This window comes from Ictidomys tridecemlineatus, unplaced genomic scaffold (genome assembly GCF_052094955.1).
Source record: "Ictidomys tridecemlineatus isolate mIctTri1 unplaced genomic scaffold, mIctTri1.hap1 Scaffold_1260, whole genome shotgun sequence".
Classification (NCBI taxonomy): domain Eukaryota; kingdom Metazoa; phylum Chordata; class Mammalia; order Rodentia; family Sciuridae; genus Ictidomys; species Ictidomys tridecemlineatus.
Genome location: NW_027521144.1, coordinates 67,898 through 82,972, shown reverse-complemented (window position 1 = coordinate 82,972; position 15,075 = coordinate 67,898). Strand labels below are relative to the sequence as shown.

The 15,075-nt window shown below is 49.1% G+C and overlaps 2 protein-coding genes across 3 annotated transcripts; both read left to right on the top strand.

The window, feature by feature from the left end:
• The first annotated feature begins 96 nt into the window (after positions 1-96).
• Positions 97-6,516, top strand: LOC101978482 (amine oxidase [copper-containing] 2). Of its 2 annotated transcripts, none has more exons than XM_040270633.2 (4): positions 97-1,951; positions 4,957-5,242; positions 5,451-5,580; positions 5,866-6,516. In XM_040270633.2, the coding sequence occupies exons 1-4, from the start codon at positions 1,321-1,323 to the stop codon at positions 6,130-6,132; spliced, it is 1,314 nt and encodes a 437-aa protein (XP_040126567.2). In that variant the 5' UTR covers positions 97-1,320; the 3' UTR covers positions 6,133-6,516. The 2 variants fall into 2 exon arrangements, with proteins under 2 accessions (XP_040126567.2, XP_005342917.3); XM_005342860.3 differs by having other exon boundaries at positions 97-2,908.
• Positions 6,517-6,704: 188 nt separating this feature from the next.
• LOC101973421 (amine oxidase copper containing 3) lies at positions 6,705-14,970 on the top strand. Its single transcript, XM_040268747.2, has 4 exons — positions 6,705-8,760; positions 11,073-11,358; positions 11,754-11,883; positions 12,595-14,970. Exons 1-4 carry the CDS (start codon positions 7,161-7,163, stop codon positions 12,868-12,870), a joined length of 2,292 nt encoding a protein of 763 aa, XP_040124681.2. The 5' UTR covers positions 6,705-7,160; the 3' UTR covers positions 12,871-14,970.
• Positions 14,971-15,075: the final 105 nt, after the last annotated feature.

The window sequence follows — 15,075 nt, the reverse complement described above, 5'->3', positions numbered from 1 at the left end:
CATGCATGCATATTCAGACACCTGCCTCCACAGACACCTCTAGCCATGCTATTATGTGTCCTTTTGCCAACTGAGCTGCCTCTTTTTCTAGGTTAGTGGAAAGACTGAGACATGCACACCAAGAGGGACGGGTGGATCCTTCTTTTGTGTTCATTTTGAAATTATGTGAAAGTTAGCTCTTCCCAAACCTTAGCTGCCTTTTGTCCTACCTGCACAAGATCCCAGTTCCTTCCTTCCCATGAGCTGCCAGTAGAGGCTGCTATAGTTCCATGTGGGGAATGATGTGGTCAAGGAATATCCTTCTCAGTCAGACTTTTTCTTTACCTTATATTAATTCTCCTCTCTGAATAATGTCTTAAATTGTTGAGGAGATTCTGGTCTTGGTTTTAAACTTACTTGGAGGGCTGCTTAGGACTCTTATTTCCCTCTGAAATAAAGTTTCCTCATCTTGCAAGTAGCTTTATGGTTTCCAGTGATCCCATTGTTTCTGTAAAGAGTTTTAAGGTCTTAAACAATGAAAGTACATCTACTCTATTCTCTTTCACAGATTAGTACCAATAGCTAGCAGTTTTTTGACTATCTACCCTGTGTTGGGTTGGTAAGCACTTGATGTGCATGATCACATTTAATCTTCAAGAATCTATTGGGTAGTTTTATGCCTTCTGTATGCCTTCTGTATAGATGAGGACTCAGAATTTAAAGACTTAAATTCTGTCCCCTAAGATCACATAGCTTAGGAAGCTGGAATCTGAATACAAAGGCCAGGCCCTCAACCTCTCCTCCTTTCTCACTGATTAGATAGAAGAAGCCTGAGGCTAAATCAGGGGATTGCCATTAGGTCACAGGCAGAACTGAGTGCTTACTGCTGAACGGGGCAGTATATTCTGGAGCTACTGGGGTATAGTGCAGTCTAGTGCCTGGCAGAAAGTTAAAAAAAAAAAAAATGGTTTAGTTGCCTATATGTGTGATATGCAGAACTGAATTAGGCACCAGAGATTTGCTTTCTTCTCAGACCTATTCTGGGTGGAAGGTGAAGTTTCATATCATTAGTCCAGATACATTTTCAACTGGTCTAAGTGATGGGAATCAGTGGTTGATACTGACTGCTACTAGTAGGAGTTCAGGGACAAGGAAAAAGCCAAACCACAGGGCAGAAAATTGGAACAAAATTATGCAAATCAAGTTAGACATTTCCTGTCCAACCCACAGGGTGGAGTTTTCTCCATTCGTATCCATCCTACTGAATATAAACACTGACTTGATGTCAGGAACTGGAAGGAGCTGCTAGCAGGATTCTGATTTTAGTTTTCAGCATCTACCATGAAGCTCAAGGTGGTTCTGGTATTCCTGGTGCTGTCCCTTGTTACCATCTTCACTCTGGCCTACATCTTGTTGACCAGGCAAGGTGGTTCCAGCCAGCATCCTCGCTGTCCCTCCGTATATCCCAGTGCCCAGCCCTGGACATACCCTGCCCAGAGCCAGCTGTTTGCAGACCTGAGCCCAGAGGAGCTGACAGCTGTGATGAGTTTTCTGGCCCAGAAGCTGGGGCCAGGGCTGGTGGATGCAGCCCAGGCTCGCTCCTCAGACAACTGTGTCTTCTCAGTGGAGCTGCAGCTGCCCCCCAAGGCTGCAGCCTTGACCCACTTGGACAGAGGGGGCCCGCCACCTGCCCGAGAAGCGCTGGCCATCATCATCTTTGGCGGACAACCCCAGCCCAATGTGAGTGAACTGGTGGTGGGGCCACTGCCTCACCCCTCCTACATGCGGGATGTGACTGTGGAGCGTCATGGTGGTCCACTGCCCTATCACCGACGTCCCATGCTGAGATCTGAATTGGTACAGACATGGAGGCATTTGAAAGAGGTGGAACTACCCAAGGCACCTGTCTTCCTGGCTTCTGTCCTGAACTACAATGGCTCCACTTTGGCACCTCTACATTCCTCCCCTAGAGGTTTGCGCTCAGGGGACCGGGCTACCTGGATTGCCCTCTATCATAATGTCTCAGGTCTTGGTATTTTCCTTCACCCTGTGGGGCTGGAAATACTGTTGGATCACAGTGCCCTGGACCCTGCCCGCTGGACTGTCCAGCAGGTCTTCTACCTTGGGCACTACTATGCAGACTTGGGCCAATTAGAATGGGAGTTTAAAGCTGGCCGGCTAGAAGTGGTTAGAGTGCCTCTACCCACACCAAATGGGTCTTCATCCCTCAGGTCCCGAATCACCCTGGGCCCTCTTCCCCCTCTTCATTTCTCACACCAGGGTTCTCAGTACAGTGTACAAGGGAACTTGGTGGTATCCCCCCTCTGGACATTGAGCTTTGGCCATGGGGTATTTAGTGGCATAAGGATTTTTGATGTTCGGTTCAAGGGTGAGCGAGTGGCCTATGAAGTCAGTGTCCAGGAGTGCCTGTCTGTCTATGGTGCTGACTCACCCAAGACAATGATGACCCGATATTTGGATAGCAGCTATGGACTTGGCCTTAACAGCCGAGGCTTAGTACGGGGTGTGGACTGCCCCTATCAAGCCACAATGGTGGACATCCACATATTAGCAGGCAAAGGGACAGTCCAGCTGCTCCCAGGGGCAGTGTGTGTATTTGAGGAGGTTCAGGGACTACCTCTTCGAAGGCACCACAATTACATTGAGAGTCATTTCTATGGTGGTTTGGCCAGCTCAGCCCTTGTGGTCAGGTCTGTGTCATCTGTGGGTAACTATGACTACATTTGGGACTTTGTGTTGCACCCAAATGGGGCGCTTGAAGGGCGGGTCCATGCCACAGGCTATGTCAACACAGCTTTCCTGAGTGGAGGAGCAGAGAGCCTCCTCTTTGGTAATCGTGTAGGGGAACGGGTGCTGGGGGCGGTGCACACGCACGCCTTCCACTTCAAGCTGGACCTGGATGTGGCAGGTGAGTATTCAGGGTGTGAAAATTGAGGGGTGGGGTTAGGGGAGGGGAGGGAATCCCTTAGGTTAAGCTGAGGTCTCTGAACAGCAAGGCAACTATGCCAACTCCACAGTGATTATGGAAGGGGAGAACCTGGACTGTGAGTGTAGTCAGCTAGTCCACATCCGGGCTTCTGGGTATCTGGCCAAAGGTGTAAAGGGTTCTTCCACCCAGCCCCAACCTCCAAGACCAGCAGCAGTTGTGAAATTAGTTTAAATGTAATGTCTGCCTGGCTGCCTTAGCCTTGGGTGACACCTTGGGAGAGTGAATTAGCCCTGTCAGTTTGGATGGGGCTGGAGTTATGCACTTTGCTACTTGCTCAGTAATATTGAGAGTGAGTGGGGGTGGGGAGGACAGAGTTGAGCATAGGCAGAAAGCAACCTGGGGCTTGGAGGACAGGGTCTTATACTAGGGGTTTCTCCACAGTGCTAACTGGCCTTGTGGGGAGGGCTGCCCCATACGTGTCATCACAATGAACTAACTTTCCAGAGATGAGTCAGATATGTGATAGGCTTGCTGCAAGTGTAGAAAGGAATTCTTAAAGAAGACTTGCTGCTCTTGACAGATCTTTCAAGGACAGAAAGCAAACTTGTCAAATCACAGACTTAGACCCAGAAAGAAAATTAGATATCTACCAGCCCCTCCTCATTTTATAGTTGGGGAAATTAAGGAGGATGGGGCAGGAAGTGTCTGCTCAAGAATAATGCAGTAATAACTAAGTATTTCTTGTGAAACATTAGCCTCCTAAGTACAAAATCTGTACCCTGCATGCAATACAGGCTTGTGCTTGAGTTTGTGGAGGGGTGATGGGAGGAAAAACTCAAACCAAAACACATCTGAAATAATCATATTAGCTAGATTACTCTGACATAATTGGACTATGACTTTTCCAATTGGAAGTTTCACTTCAGTGTTTTTGGCATTAAAGAGCCTAATTTTGGGAAGTCAATTCAGGTAATGTTAATGTTGAGTTGCTAGTGTGTGCAGCCCAGCTGCTGCTGTGGGACCAGAAGTTGGTAGTTAGGTGCCAGCACAGAACTGCAGCTGGCAGAGGTGCTAGCCCCAGTGGAGTGCTTCACTGTCAGGTACCTTCCATAGGTCACATTTAAAGGAACTAACAGTCTCAACCTGAAGAGAGGGTGATCAAATACTGCATTGGGCAATGCAGGCTGTGGGTGCAATAGAATTCCAAGGCACTCCCAAACAAAAGACAAATCTGGCCGGGCATGGTGGCTCATGTCTATAATCCAAGTAACTTGGGAGGCTGAGGCAGGAGGGTCACAAGTCAAGGCTAGCCTGGGCAACTGAGTGAGACTGTCAAAATAACAAGAGCCATGGATGTAGCTTGGTGTGGTAGAGTGTCCCTAAATTCCATCCCTAGTACTGCAAGGAAAAAGAAAGAGTTACAAATCTGCTGGTTTTGAAAATGATCGGAAGCTTTCCCTACCTTGCTGGTAAAAAGCAGTCACAGAGCTTGGAGATCTGGGACTGTGGAAGGGGATTGAGTTTTCCTAACTAGTTTCTCCAAGACCGATTCCTTTCATAGTTAAAAGAATGTTACTACCCAGTTGCATGTGCTTTTCCATTTACTGGAAAAATAGCAATAAAACTGCTTTGATTATGCCTAGGGTAGAGATTCAGAAAGAATCAGAGAAGCAAATATTCTTCTGTATAAGATCTACTGGTGAGCTAATGGAACTTTCTGCGATGCTGGAAATGTTTGTTATCTGTGCTGTCATTATATACAAGAGCTGCTAGCCATATGTGGCTACCAAACAATGTAAATGCAGCCACTGCATCCAAGGAACTGAATTTTCAATTTAAAAAGCCACATGAGAATAGTGGTTATCCTACTGGACAGGGCAAGTTAGAAGATGGTGGGGTAACACTGTGCTAGCACAGGGTGGTACTCTCTGATGTCAGGCCAGTGCAGTTAGCATTGTGGGGAAGATGGGCCTGTCCAAACCACCTTACTTGGTATAGAACTCCTTTCCCTTCCCTCACCCTGACAGGGCTGAAAAACTGGGTGGTAGCAGAAGACGTGGTGTTTAAACCTGTTGCAGTCCCCTGGAGCCCAGAGCACCAGCTGCAGCGGCCACAGCTGACACGGCAGGTCCTGAGAAGGGAGGATTTGGCAGCATTTTCCTGGGGAAGCCCCCTTCCCCGCTACCTTTACCTGGCCAGCAACCAGACTAATGCCTGGGGTCATCAGCGTGGATACCGAATCCAGATCCACAGCCCCCCTGGCATACACATGCCCCTGGAGAGCAGCATGGAGAGGGCTCTCAGCTGGGGGAGGTGAGGAGGGCCCTGGGCAGTGGGTGGTAGGGAAGGACTGGCCCTAACTCACTACCCATGGCCTACCATTTATCCCTGGACCTGCCCTCAGATCCAAGTAGAAATGGGGTGGGAAGTGGACTCTCAGAATGTGATCCAAAGGACTTGTGGGCTAGTAATGGCTCTTGATATTTTCCAACACCACCTTCCTATGACAATTCCTGGTCAGATACCAGCTTGTGGTGACCCAGAGGAAGGAGAAGGAATCACAGAGCAGCAGCATCTATTTCCAGTCTGACATCTGGACACCCTCAGTTGTCTTCGCTGACTTCATCAACAACGAAACCCTCTTAGGAGAGGTTGGTAGCTGTAGGTTCAGGAGGGCTGCTCCTCTATGCCTGTATCTTGGCTGCCCAGCCTTTAGCCATAGGTTAGAGGGAATGGTTTCCATTTCTGATTTGGGGGCCAAGGAGTTTTCTGTTGACCAAAGTGGGTCATCCCTCCTAGGGTGAGATTAGCCATGGGACACTGCCCACTTTCCAGCTGCTGGGCAGAGGTGTAAAACAGCCTGAGGGAGTTGTGACTGAGGGGTGGTTCTTTGGGTTTTGCCTCCAAAGTCCTCCAGCTCTTCCTTTTTCCTGCAGGATCTGGTGGCTTGGGTTACAGCCAGCTTCCTGCACATTCCCCATGCTGAGGATGTCCCCAATACGGTGACTTTGGGGAACAGAGTTGGCTTCTTGCTCCAACCTCATAACTTCTTTGATGAAGACCCCTCCATCTTCTCCCCTGGCAGTGTCTACTTTGAGAGGGGCCAGGATGCTGGGCTCTGCAGTATCAACCCTGTGGCCTGCACCCCCAACTTGGCAGCCTGTGTCCCAGACCTTCCCCTTTTTTCTTATCAAGGTTTCTAGATCTGAGAGTAGGGGGGAACATAGGGGGTAGGGGTAGGGAGCAGCATCTGATGAGACACTTGCCTTCTCCATTCCCCCTTCAGTTCTCTGTATTTTTATCACATTGCTCCTCAGACTCTTTACCCTCCGTACTCCTTAGGGAATATCCTCCTCCCAAGCTATAAAATCTCCATGTGTCACTTTGGTTAATTCTTACTGTCTGCTCATTTTTTAAATGACAAATTTATAAAAACAATTTTGAAATATTCAAGCAAAAACACCACAAATCCCACCACTCAGAATTAGCTGATGTTTGCATCATACCAGGCATTCCTTTATGCATGTGTATTAAAAAGGAATGGTTGTTATGTGTAATTGATAATAAAAAGTGTTATAAGAATTTCACTTGAGTTTGTTCTGTTTGACTTTTTAAGTGTGTAGAGTCCTCTAAGGAATACTGAGGACTCGTGCCAATGAAATTAGCATTGGAGGAAAGAGTGTAAGGGGGGGTAGACCTGGCCAAGGAATGCTGCTTGGGAAGCTGAGGAGGCTGGAGGTAAGGGTTTGCTTGGGAGGAGAACAATAGTTCCTAGTTACAGGAAAGAGAACATCTGGCCCAGAGAAGGTGGGGTTTATAGAAGAAACCGGGCTCAGAGGCCCAGGGACTGCTGGGCAGACCCACCTCTTTGCTGGTGGTGGATTTTTCTGCACAAGCTCTCTTTCTCACCCTTCCGCCAGCCCCAGCTTTCCCCAACTCCAACCCTGACCTACAGACCAGAGTCTGATTTGGAGCCTGGAAAACAAAGCCATGTAAGGTCTGTGGAAATTGCTGCAGCCTGCTGAGACCGCCCCCCAACTCTGGTGTGCCCCTCCCCCCGCCCCACCCTGCCTGCCTCTCCTCTTCGGCAGCCTTCAGCCTAAGCAGCTGACTACCAGGAACTGCAGCCAGAGTCCCGGAGCCCCTGATCCAGCAGCCAAGAGAGCCCCTCATGCTTGCCTGAGAATATACAGATTCACACTGGTAGAATCCTGCCCCATCTCAAGGGACAATGAACCAGAAGACCACCCTGGTGCTCCTCGCTCTGGCCATCATCACCATCTTTGCCTTGGTTTGTGTCCTACTAGCTGGCAGGGGTGGAGATGGGACTGAACCTAGCCAACTTTCCCATTGCCCCTCTGTATCTCCAAGTGCCCAGCCCTGGACACACCCTGCCCAGAGCCAGCTGTTTGCAGACCTGAGCCCCGAAGAGCTGACAGCTGTGATGAGTTTTCTAGCCCAGAAGCTGGGGCCAGGGCTGGTGGATGCAGCCCAGGCTCGCCCCTCAGACAACTGTGTCTTCTCAGTGGAGCTGCAGCTGCCTCCCAAGGCTGCAGCCTTGACCCACTTGGACAGAGGGGGCCCGCCACCTGCCCGAGAAGCGCTGGCCATCATCTTCTTTGGCGGACAACCCCAGCCCAATGTGAGTGAACTGGTGGTGGGGCCACTGCCTCACCCCTCCTACATGCGGGATGTGACTGTGGAGCGTCATGGGGGCCCCCTGCCCTACCACCGACGCCCTGTGCTGATCCGAGAATACCTGGACATAGACCAGATGATCTTCAACAGAGAACTGCCCCAGGCTAAGGGACTCCTTCACCACTGCTGCTTCTACAAAATCCAGAGAAAAAACTTGATGACAATGACCACAGCCCCCCGTGGTCTACAATCAGGGGACCGGGCCACCTGGTTTGGCCTCTACTACAACCTCTCAGGGGCTGGGTTTTTCCTGCACCCTGTGGGGTTGGAGCTGCTGGTGGACCACAAGGCCCTGGACCCTGCCCACTGGACCATCCAGAAGGTATTCTATCAAGGCCGCTACTATGAGAGTCTGGCCCAGCTAGAGGACCAATTTGAGGCTGGCCTGGTGAATGTGGTTGTAATCCCAGACAATGGCACAGGTGGGTCCTGGTCCCTGAAGTCCCCAGTGGCCCCTGGTCGGGCTCCCCCTCTGCAGTTCCATCCCCAGGGTCCCCGCTTCAGTGTCCAGGGGAATCAAGTGGCCTCCTCAATGTGGACTTTCTCCTTTGGCCTTGGAGCTTTCAGTGGCCCAAGGATCTTTGACATCCGTTTCCAAGGGGAGAGGGTGGCCTATGAAGTCAGCGTCCAGGAGGCCGTGGCCATCTATGGTGGAAATTCTCCAGCTGCAATGTTGACCCGCTATATGGATGGTAGCTTTGGCATTGGCAAGTACTCCACACCCTTGACACGTGGGGTGGACTGCCCCTACCTGGCCACATATGTGGACTGGCACTTCCTTTTGGAGTCCCAGACCCCCAAGACAATACATGATGCCTTTTGTGTGTTTGAACAGAATCAGGGCCTCCCGCTGCGGCGACACCACTCAGATTTCAACTCCTACTATTTTGGGGGCCTTGCGGAGACAGTGCTGGTCTTCAGATCTGTTTCTACCTTGCTCAACTATGACTATGTGTGGGATATGATCTTCCATCCCAACGGGGCCATAGAAGTCAAAGTCCATGCCACGGGCTACATCAGCTCTTCGTTCTTCTTTGGTGCTGCCCAAAAGTACGGGAACCGAGTTGGGGAACACACACTGGGCACGGTTCACACCCACAGTGCCCACTTCAAGGTGGATCTGGATGTGGCAGGTAAGACATCTTGATGGGGACAAGGATTGTGCAAGAAGGACTGAAGAGTTCCATTTGTCTGGGATTTTTTGTAGGTTATGCAGGAAAGAAAGAATTTTGATTTTCATGGTTCCCTTCTGGCTGTATGGGAGAAAGCTGGCTGTTGAGTTTTATTTGGATCTTAGCTTGCTGTCTGGGAACACAACTGCCAGCTTTCCTCCATGTGACCCCGTTAGAAAATCTTGGGAATCATCTGGGTGCTATGCTGCAAGCCTATGATCCAAGAGACATAGGGGACTGAAGTAGAAAGATAGCAAGTTTGAGGCCAGCCAGGGCACCTTAGAGAGATCCTGTCTCAAAAAATAAATATCTGAGCTCTGTGGCATATGCCACAAAGGCTGAAACAGAAGTATCCCAATTTCAAGGCCAAAAAGGCCCTCAGTAGTTTAATAAAATGAAATTTATTGAAAATAAAATAAAAAATAAAAGGGCTGGTAATACAGCTTAATGGTAAAGTGCCCTGGGTTCAATCCCCCAGTATTGCAGTAAAAGAAAAAAAAAAAAAAAGAAAGAAAATCTTGAGAAATGGCTAAGTCAGGATGGAGCCAGGGTCTGTTCCCTATTATCTCCTATGCACTTATGTGGGCCCCACTTCAGGGAGGCAGCTCTTGGTTTTCCGGCTCATTTCTCTGTGTCTGGACCATAGTGCTGGTATGTTAGAGGATCTGTTTGCATTCTGCTGAGTCCCTGGCACAAGGAGACCATCATGGAACAACCTAAGTTGTACATTTCCTGGGAGATGTGTCCTCCTCTTCCCTGATTTTCTATTACTCATTCTGGCTACAATTAACTTCATTGTGAGAGGTAGAATGAATACTGTGGAGAATTCCAGGAATTTCCTGAAGTTGGTCAGTCAAGGCTACATGATGTCTTGAAATTTCTGTCTTTGTCTTTTCACTTCCCTCCTTTAGTTCATTATCACTGTTTTTTTCCCCTGCTCTTCCTCTGCAATATCTCAGAACCCTCACTGGTGACCCCTATAGATATCAGCCCTCTCTTTGCTGCCTCCACTCTTGATGCTGTCAGATCCAGGGTCGACTCTGTGCTGAGAGGGCCACCGGTGCCAGCCTGCTATTTACATAGCTCCCAACTTACCCAGCCCCTGCAGGACATCAGCTACAGAAAAAACTACAAGGATCATCCCCTCTTGGAGGAGCTCCAACCTGCCCTGCTTGACCACAGCCACACCCACATCCTCCCTGTGCCTGAGCAAACAGGTTATAGTTAGTCTTCTTGATTTTGGCTTAGGCTTTGTCCATGCCTAGAATGACCCTCCATGTCATTTCTTTTGGTGACAACCCTTCAGGCTAGGCAGAAAATTTTCCCCAGATGGGCCATATCCCTGCCTGCACCTATATTCCTGTAACCCTGACTCTGCTCACCCGTGCCCCTCTCCCATTATAGGGTTGGCAGTGATTTCCTGTCTTTGTCCCCTGGTACAACAGTAGGGTTAGGATGGTGTTTCATTCATCTCTGTCCCCAGGGACAAGCACAGTCCTGTCTGCTAAAGAATGTTGAAAGGACCAGGCACGCTTGTAATCCCAGCAGTTGGGAGGCTGAGACAGAAGGATCTCAAGTTCAAAACCAGCCTCAGAAACTTCAAGGCACTAAGGGCTGGGGATGTGGCTCAAGTGGTAGCGCGCTCCTCTGGCATGCGTGCGGCCCAGGTTCGATCCTCAGCACCACATACCAACAAAGATGTTGTGTCCGCAGAGAACTAAAAAATGAATATTAAAAAAATTCTCTCTCTCTCTCTCTCCTCTCTCACTCTCTCTTTAAAAAAAAAAAAAAAAAAAAAAGAAACTTCAAGGCACTAAGCAATTCAGTGAGACCCTGTCTCTAAATAAAATACAGAATAGCTCTGGGGATGTGGCTCAGTGGTTGAGTGCCCCTGAGTTCAATCCTCAGTACCAAAAAAAAAAAAATGTTGAAAGGGGCTGGAGTGGTACCTCAGTGGTAAAGCATTTGCCTAGATGTGTGAAGCCCTGGGTTCAATCCTCAGCACCACATATAATTAAATAAAATAAAGGTATTGTGTCCATCTACAACTTATAATAATAAGAAGAATGCTGAAAGGAAAATTAAAAAATATTTTAATTAGAGATCAACATCTTCGACTGGCAGGTTGGGGTTGTCTCAGAGGGAAGGGAAGCAGGGGCCACACTCTGTCCTGGGATGCTTTTTGACCCCCCTCTGAAGCCAGGTGGCGGAGGACTCCAGGGGGACCAGGGCAACTACATGATCAGCCTTCCACCCTCACCCACCCCACACAGGACTGGAGAACTGGGTCTGGGCTGAAGACATGGCCTTTGTCCCCACGACTGTGCCCTGGAACCCTGAACGCCAGGTACAGAGAATGCAGGTGACCCGAAAGCTGCTGGAAACAGAGGAGCAGGCTGCTTTCCCCCTGGGAGGGGCCACTCCCCGCTACCTATACCTGGCCAGCAACCACAGCAACAAGTGGGGTCACCCACGAGGCTACCGCATCCAGATACTTAGTTTTGCGGGGGAGCCACTGCCCCAGAACAGCTCCATGGAGAGAGCCTTCAGTTGGGAGAGGTGAGTGGTGGGCTGTCAGGGCTGCAGGAGGTGAGAGTGGGAGGGAAGCATTGGAGGGGACACTAGGATCAGTTGGGACTGTACTCACGATGAGATGAGATCTCAGCATTTCTTAGCTATCAGTGTGCCAATGGGACTCATTTCTCTTTGGAAGACTAAAACTGAGAAGTGAAGACTTATTCCTGTTTTGGATGGGGGAGGGACCATGCAGTAAAATGGCAGGGTGACCAATAGGAAGATGGAACCCTCTAGGATGACATCAGGAATTCCGCAATCCTGAGTTGGTATGTGAATGGGAGGAAGAAGCTGAAGTCTGAGCACCCAGATTCCTTTTATCATGATCAGGCAGCAGAATGGGGTTAGTGACAATGGAGTCCTGAGCAGTCCCCCTCTAGGTACCATCTGGCTGTGACCCAGCGGAAGGAGGAGGAGCCCAGTAGCAGCAGCATCTTTAATCAAAATGACCCTTGGGCCCCCACTGTGGATTTCAATGATTTCATCAACAATGAGACCATTGCTGGAGAGGTGAGCTGACTTCGGGGGCAGGATATCAGAGGGATGGAGGTACAAGGATGAGTCTCACCTTCTCTTGGGAGAGTCCCTGAAAACCATGGGATCTCAGGTGGAGTGGACACTTGCTTTCTGCACTTTAGTGGACCTGATCCTTTACTCTTGAAAACCTTCCTGAGCTGGGAAGTCATATGCATCAGATGGGTGAGGAGCAGGGCCTGTCCTCCAAACCCTACAGCACTTGAATTCATGGACTGAGTCCTTTTCAAGTCCCAAGACTCAAGCAGGGCTGGAAATTAATAGAGAAGACCACAGCTCTGCACTTTGAGCTTCTTCCATTCCTTCCTTGACCATTAAAGAGTCTCCATGGCAGCCTGCTTCTGCTTCTCAAGCCCTGTCTTCCCTCATCCAATCCTTCTGGCTTGAGTTGTAATGTGGGAACCCTCAGAGAGTTGGGGGTGGGGAGAGCAGCTGAAGTAGCCTTCGGGTTGGTAGGCAGAGGGCAGAGGGATAGGAAGCGTCAGAGATGGAGGGTGCAGGCCAGGTACAGTACACTATGAAATTGACTCTTCATGCTTTGACTTTGGGGTCAGAAGGGAAAATATTTAAAGGTTCAAGAACCATGGGTTGGTGAGCTGAAGCCTTCCCTGAAGGGCCACTTGGGGAGGCAGGGCATATCCCTAGAAAAGCCTGACCTCATGATCCTCTTTCTTCTCTCCCTGATAGGACTTGGTGGCCTGGGTGACAGCTGGTTTTCTGCACATCCCACATGCAGAGGATATTCCCAACACGGTGACTGTGGGGAATGGAGTGGGCTTCTTCCTCCGACCCTACAACTTCTTTGATGAGGACCCTTCCTTCTACTCTGCTGACTCCGTCTACTTCCGGGAGGACCAGGATGCTGGGGACTGTGGGATCAATCCCCTGGCTTGCCTGTCCCAAGCTGCTGCCTGTGCCCCTGACCTCCCTGCCTTCTCCCATGGGGGCTTCTCTTACAACTAGTTGGTTCCTGGGATGGCCAATCTGACCAGAGGCTGAGTCAGGTTAGGATGGCTGGGGCAGCAACTGGACACTGGGCAGGGCAGGGCAGCCTGTTTCCCTCTTCTCCTTCCTTATACCTCTGATGTCTCTGTCAAGGTCCTCTCTCTTCCACTGTCCTCCTTTCCCTCCTCCTCTTATTATCATTCTGATCCTGAGATGCCTGACATAAGAACACTGGGCTTGGTTGGTCCCAGCTGTGCTGAGTTCCTACCTTAGGGAGAGGAGGAATGACCCAGCCAGGGGGCTGGAGTAATAGCTATGCTTTTCTTCAAATGCTTCTCTCTTTAAAAAAAAAAATCTTTTATTTCCAAATATTTAGACGATTTCCAAGGACTCTGCAATGGAAATAATTCCCTAGAGATCCCAGGGCAGAGTGCCCATCAGTCCTGCATGTCCACAGATGAGCTAGAAGGGACCCTTTGCCCACATTCCCTCTATCCAAGTCCCTTCCTTCTCTCATCCTTACTCCCTCTTACCCACTGCCTCCTTCTTGAGTGCCTGCCTGCTTTTGTGTTCTGGAATTTCCCCTCAAGTCCTGAGTGATTGTCCCTCTATCCTAGCCCCCATGTTTTCCAGTCCTCGTTTCTCAACTACAGTCTCTTCTGGTCCTGAGATTATGGAAGTCTCAAAGATGCAACGGGACAAATCATTGAAGAGGATAATCCCTGTCTGTCACATATCAGGAGTAGGAGTTGCCCCCACTTCTGATCTGGAGCAGGATGTGTTTCTGGAAAGTTCTCTCTGCCCATTTCATCTGCTGGCCCTGTTCTCTCTTGATGAGAATGTTCATAGTGTGAGCAGCAACTAGGCCTAGCATTGCAGGTGGTTTTGGGTAATGAAAAATGGTCATCTTGTCTCAGGGTTGTGTGTGACCAAGATGCAAGAAACCCTGGGAACTCCACCCTCAGGCCAGGGCTGTCCAATCATGTGCAGACGTGTAAATGAGCTGGGGACTCTAATGGGGAGGAGCCTGACCTGGAGGGATCTGTTTGTCCCTCCTGGGTTTGGCCTGGGATGGTTACAGTAATATCAAGAGATTGGAAACAATAGAAACATTCCTCCCTAGATAATTGGTCAAAACATACTTGCAGGTGTGGTTTTTTTTTTTTTTTTTTTTTTTGATACCAGGGGTGCTTAACCACTGAGCCACATCCCCAGCCCTTTATTTTTTATTTTGAGACAGGGTCTCATTGTGTTGAGGCTGGCTTTGAACTTGTGATCCTTCTGCCTCAGCCTCCCAGCAGCTGGGATTGCAGGCATGTGTCATCCCACCTGGCACTTGATGCAATCTTATAATGCAATACTATCCAGCTAAAAAAAACATGTGTCTTTAGGTATTAATAATAAATAATCTTCAAGTAAAAAAGGAAAGGCATAGGAATATGTATAGTGTACACTTCCTGTTTGTTTTTGAAAGAATGAGAATATAAATACATATTTGCTTATGCACGCATATTTAAGAGAAATGGGTAACACTGATTACCTCTGGGGAGGGGGCAGGCTTGGGAGGGGACTTAGCACTGTATACCTTTCTGTACATTTTGAATTTCAAACCATGTAACTTTATTATCTCGGAAAAATAAGTAAATTGACTCAAATGGAAGATGACCTTTACTGACAGGCTTTTGGGGAAGAGAGAGGTGGTCAGGGGGAGAAAAAAGTGAAGGGGTAGGCCCAATTTTCAAGTGTTTGAGAATCAGAGGAGTATGGCATCTATAATACTTTCTTTGCCCAAATTTTAATTTTCAGTCAACTACCCACCCTTCTCCATCTGCCTTTGAGAGGAGAGGGCAATGAGAAGGAATAGGGTAGGGGGACTTCTGTTTGCTGGAAGCCAAAGGTCAGGAGATAAAGTGCAAGAAACAGTTTTGAATGCTACTCAGCTTCTGACCAGAGGGAGATCATGTTCTGGGAGCTGGGACACCACCAAAGCTTTTGTACACTTGGGTCTGTTCTCCCCCAAGTCCAGGCCATCCCTTAGGTCAATGGAACAGGAAGTCAGTCAGCTACAGAGTAAGTAGTTTCCAAAGAACATGAATAAAGATTCAGTCTGGAACAGAAGGCCAACAATGGCTGGCTTCATTCATCATGTGGCCTGGTTGGGGACAGGGAAGGACAAAGAGACACTGAGATGACATGGAGGAGAAAATGGGATATGTGGCCAGT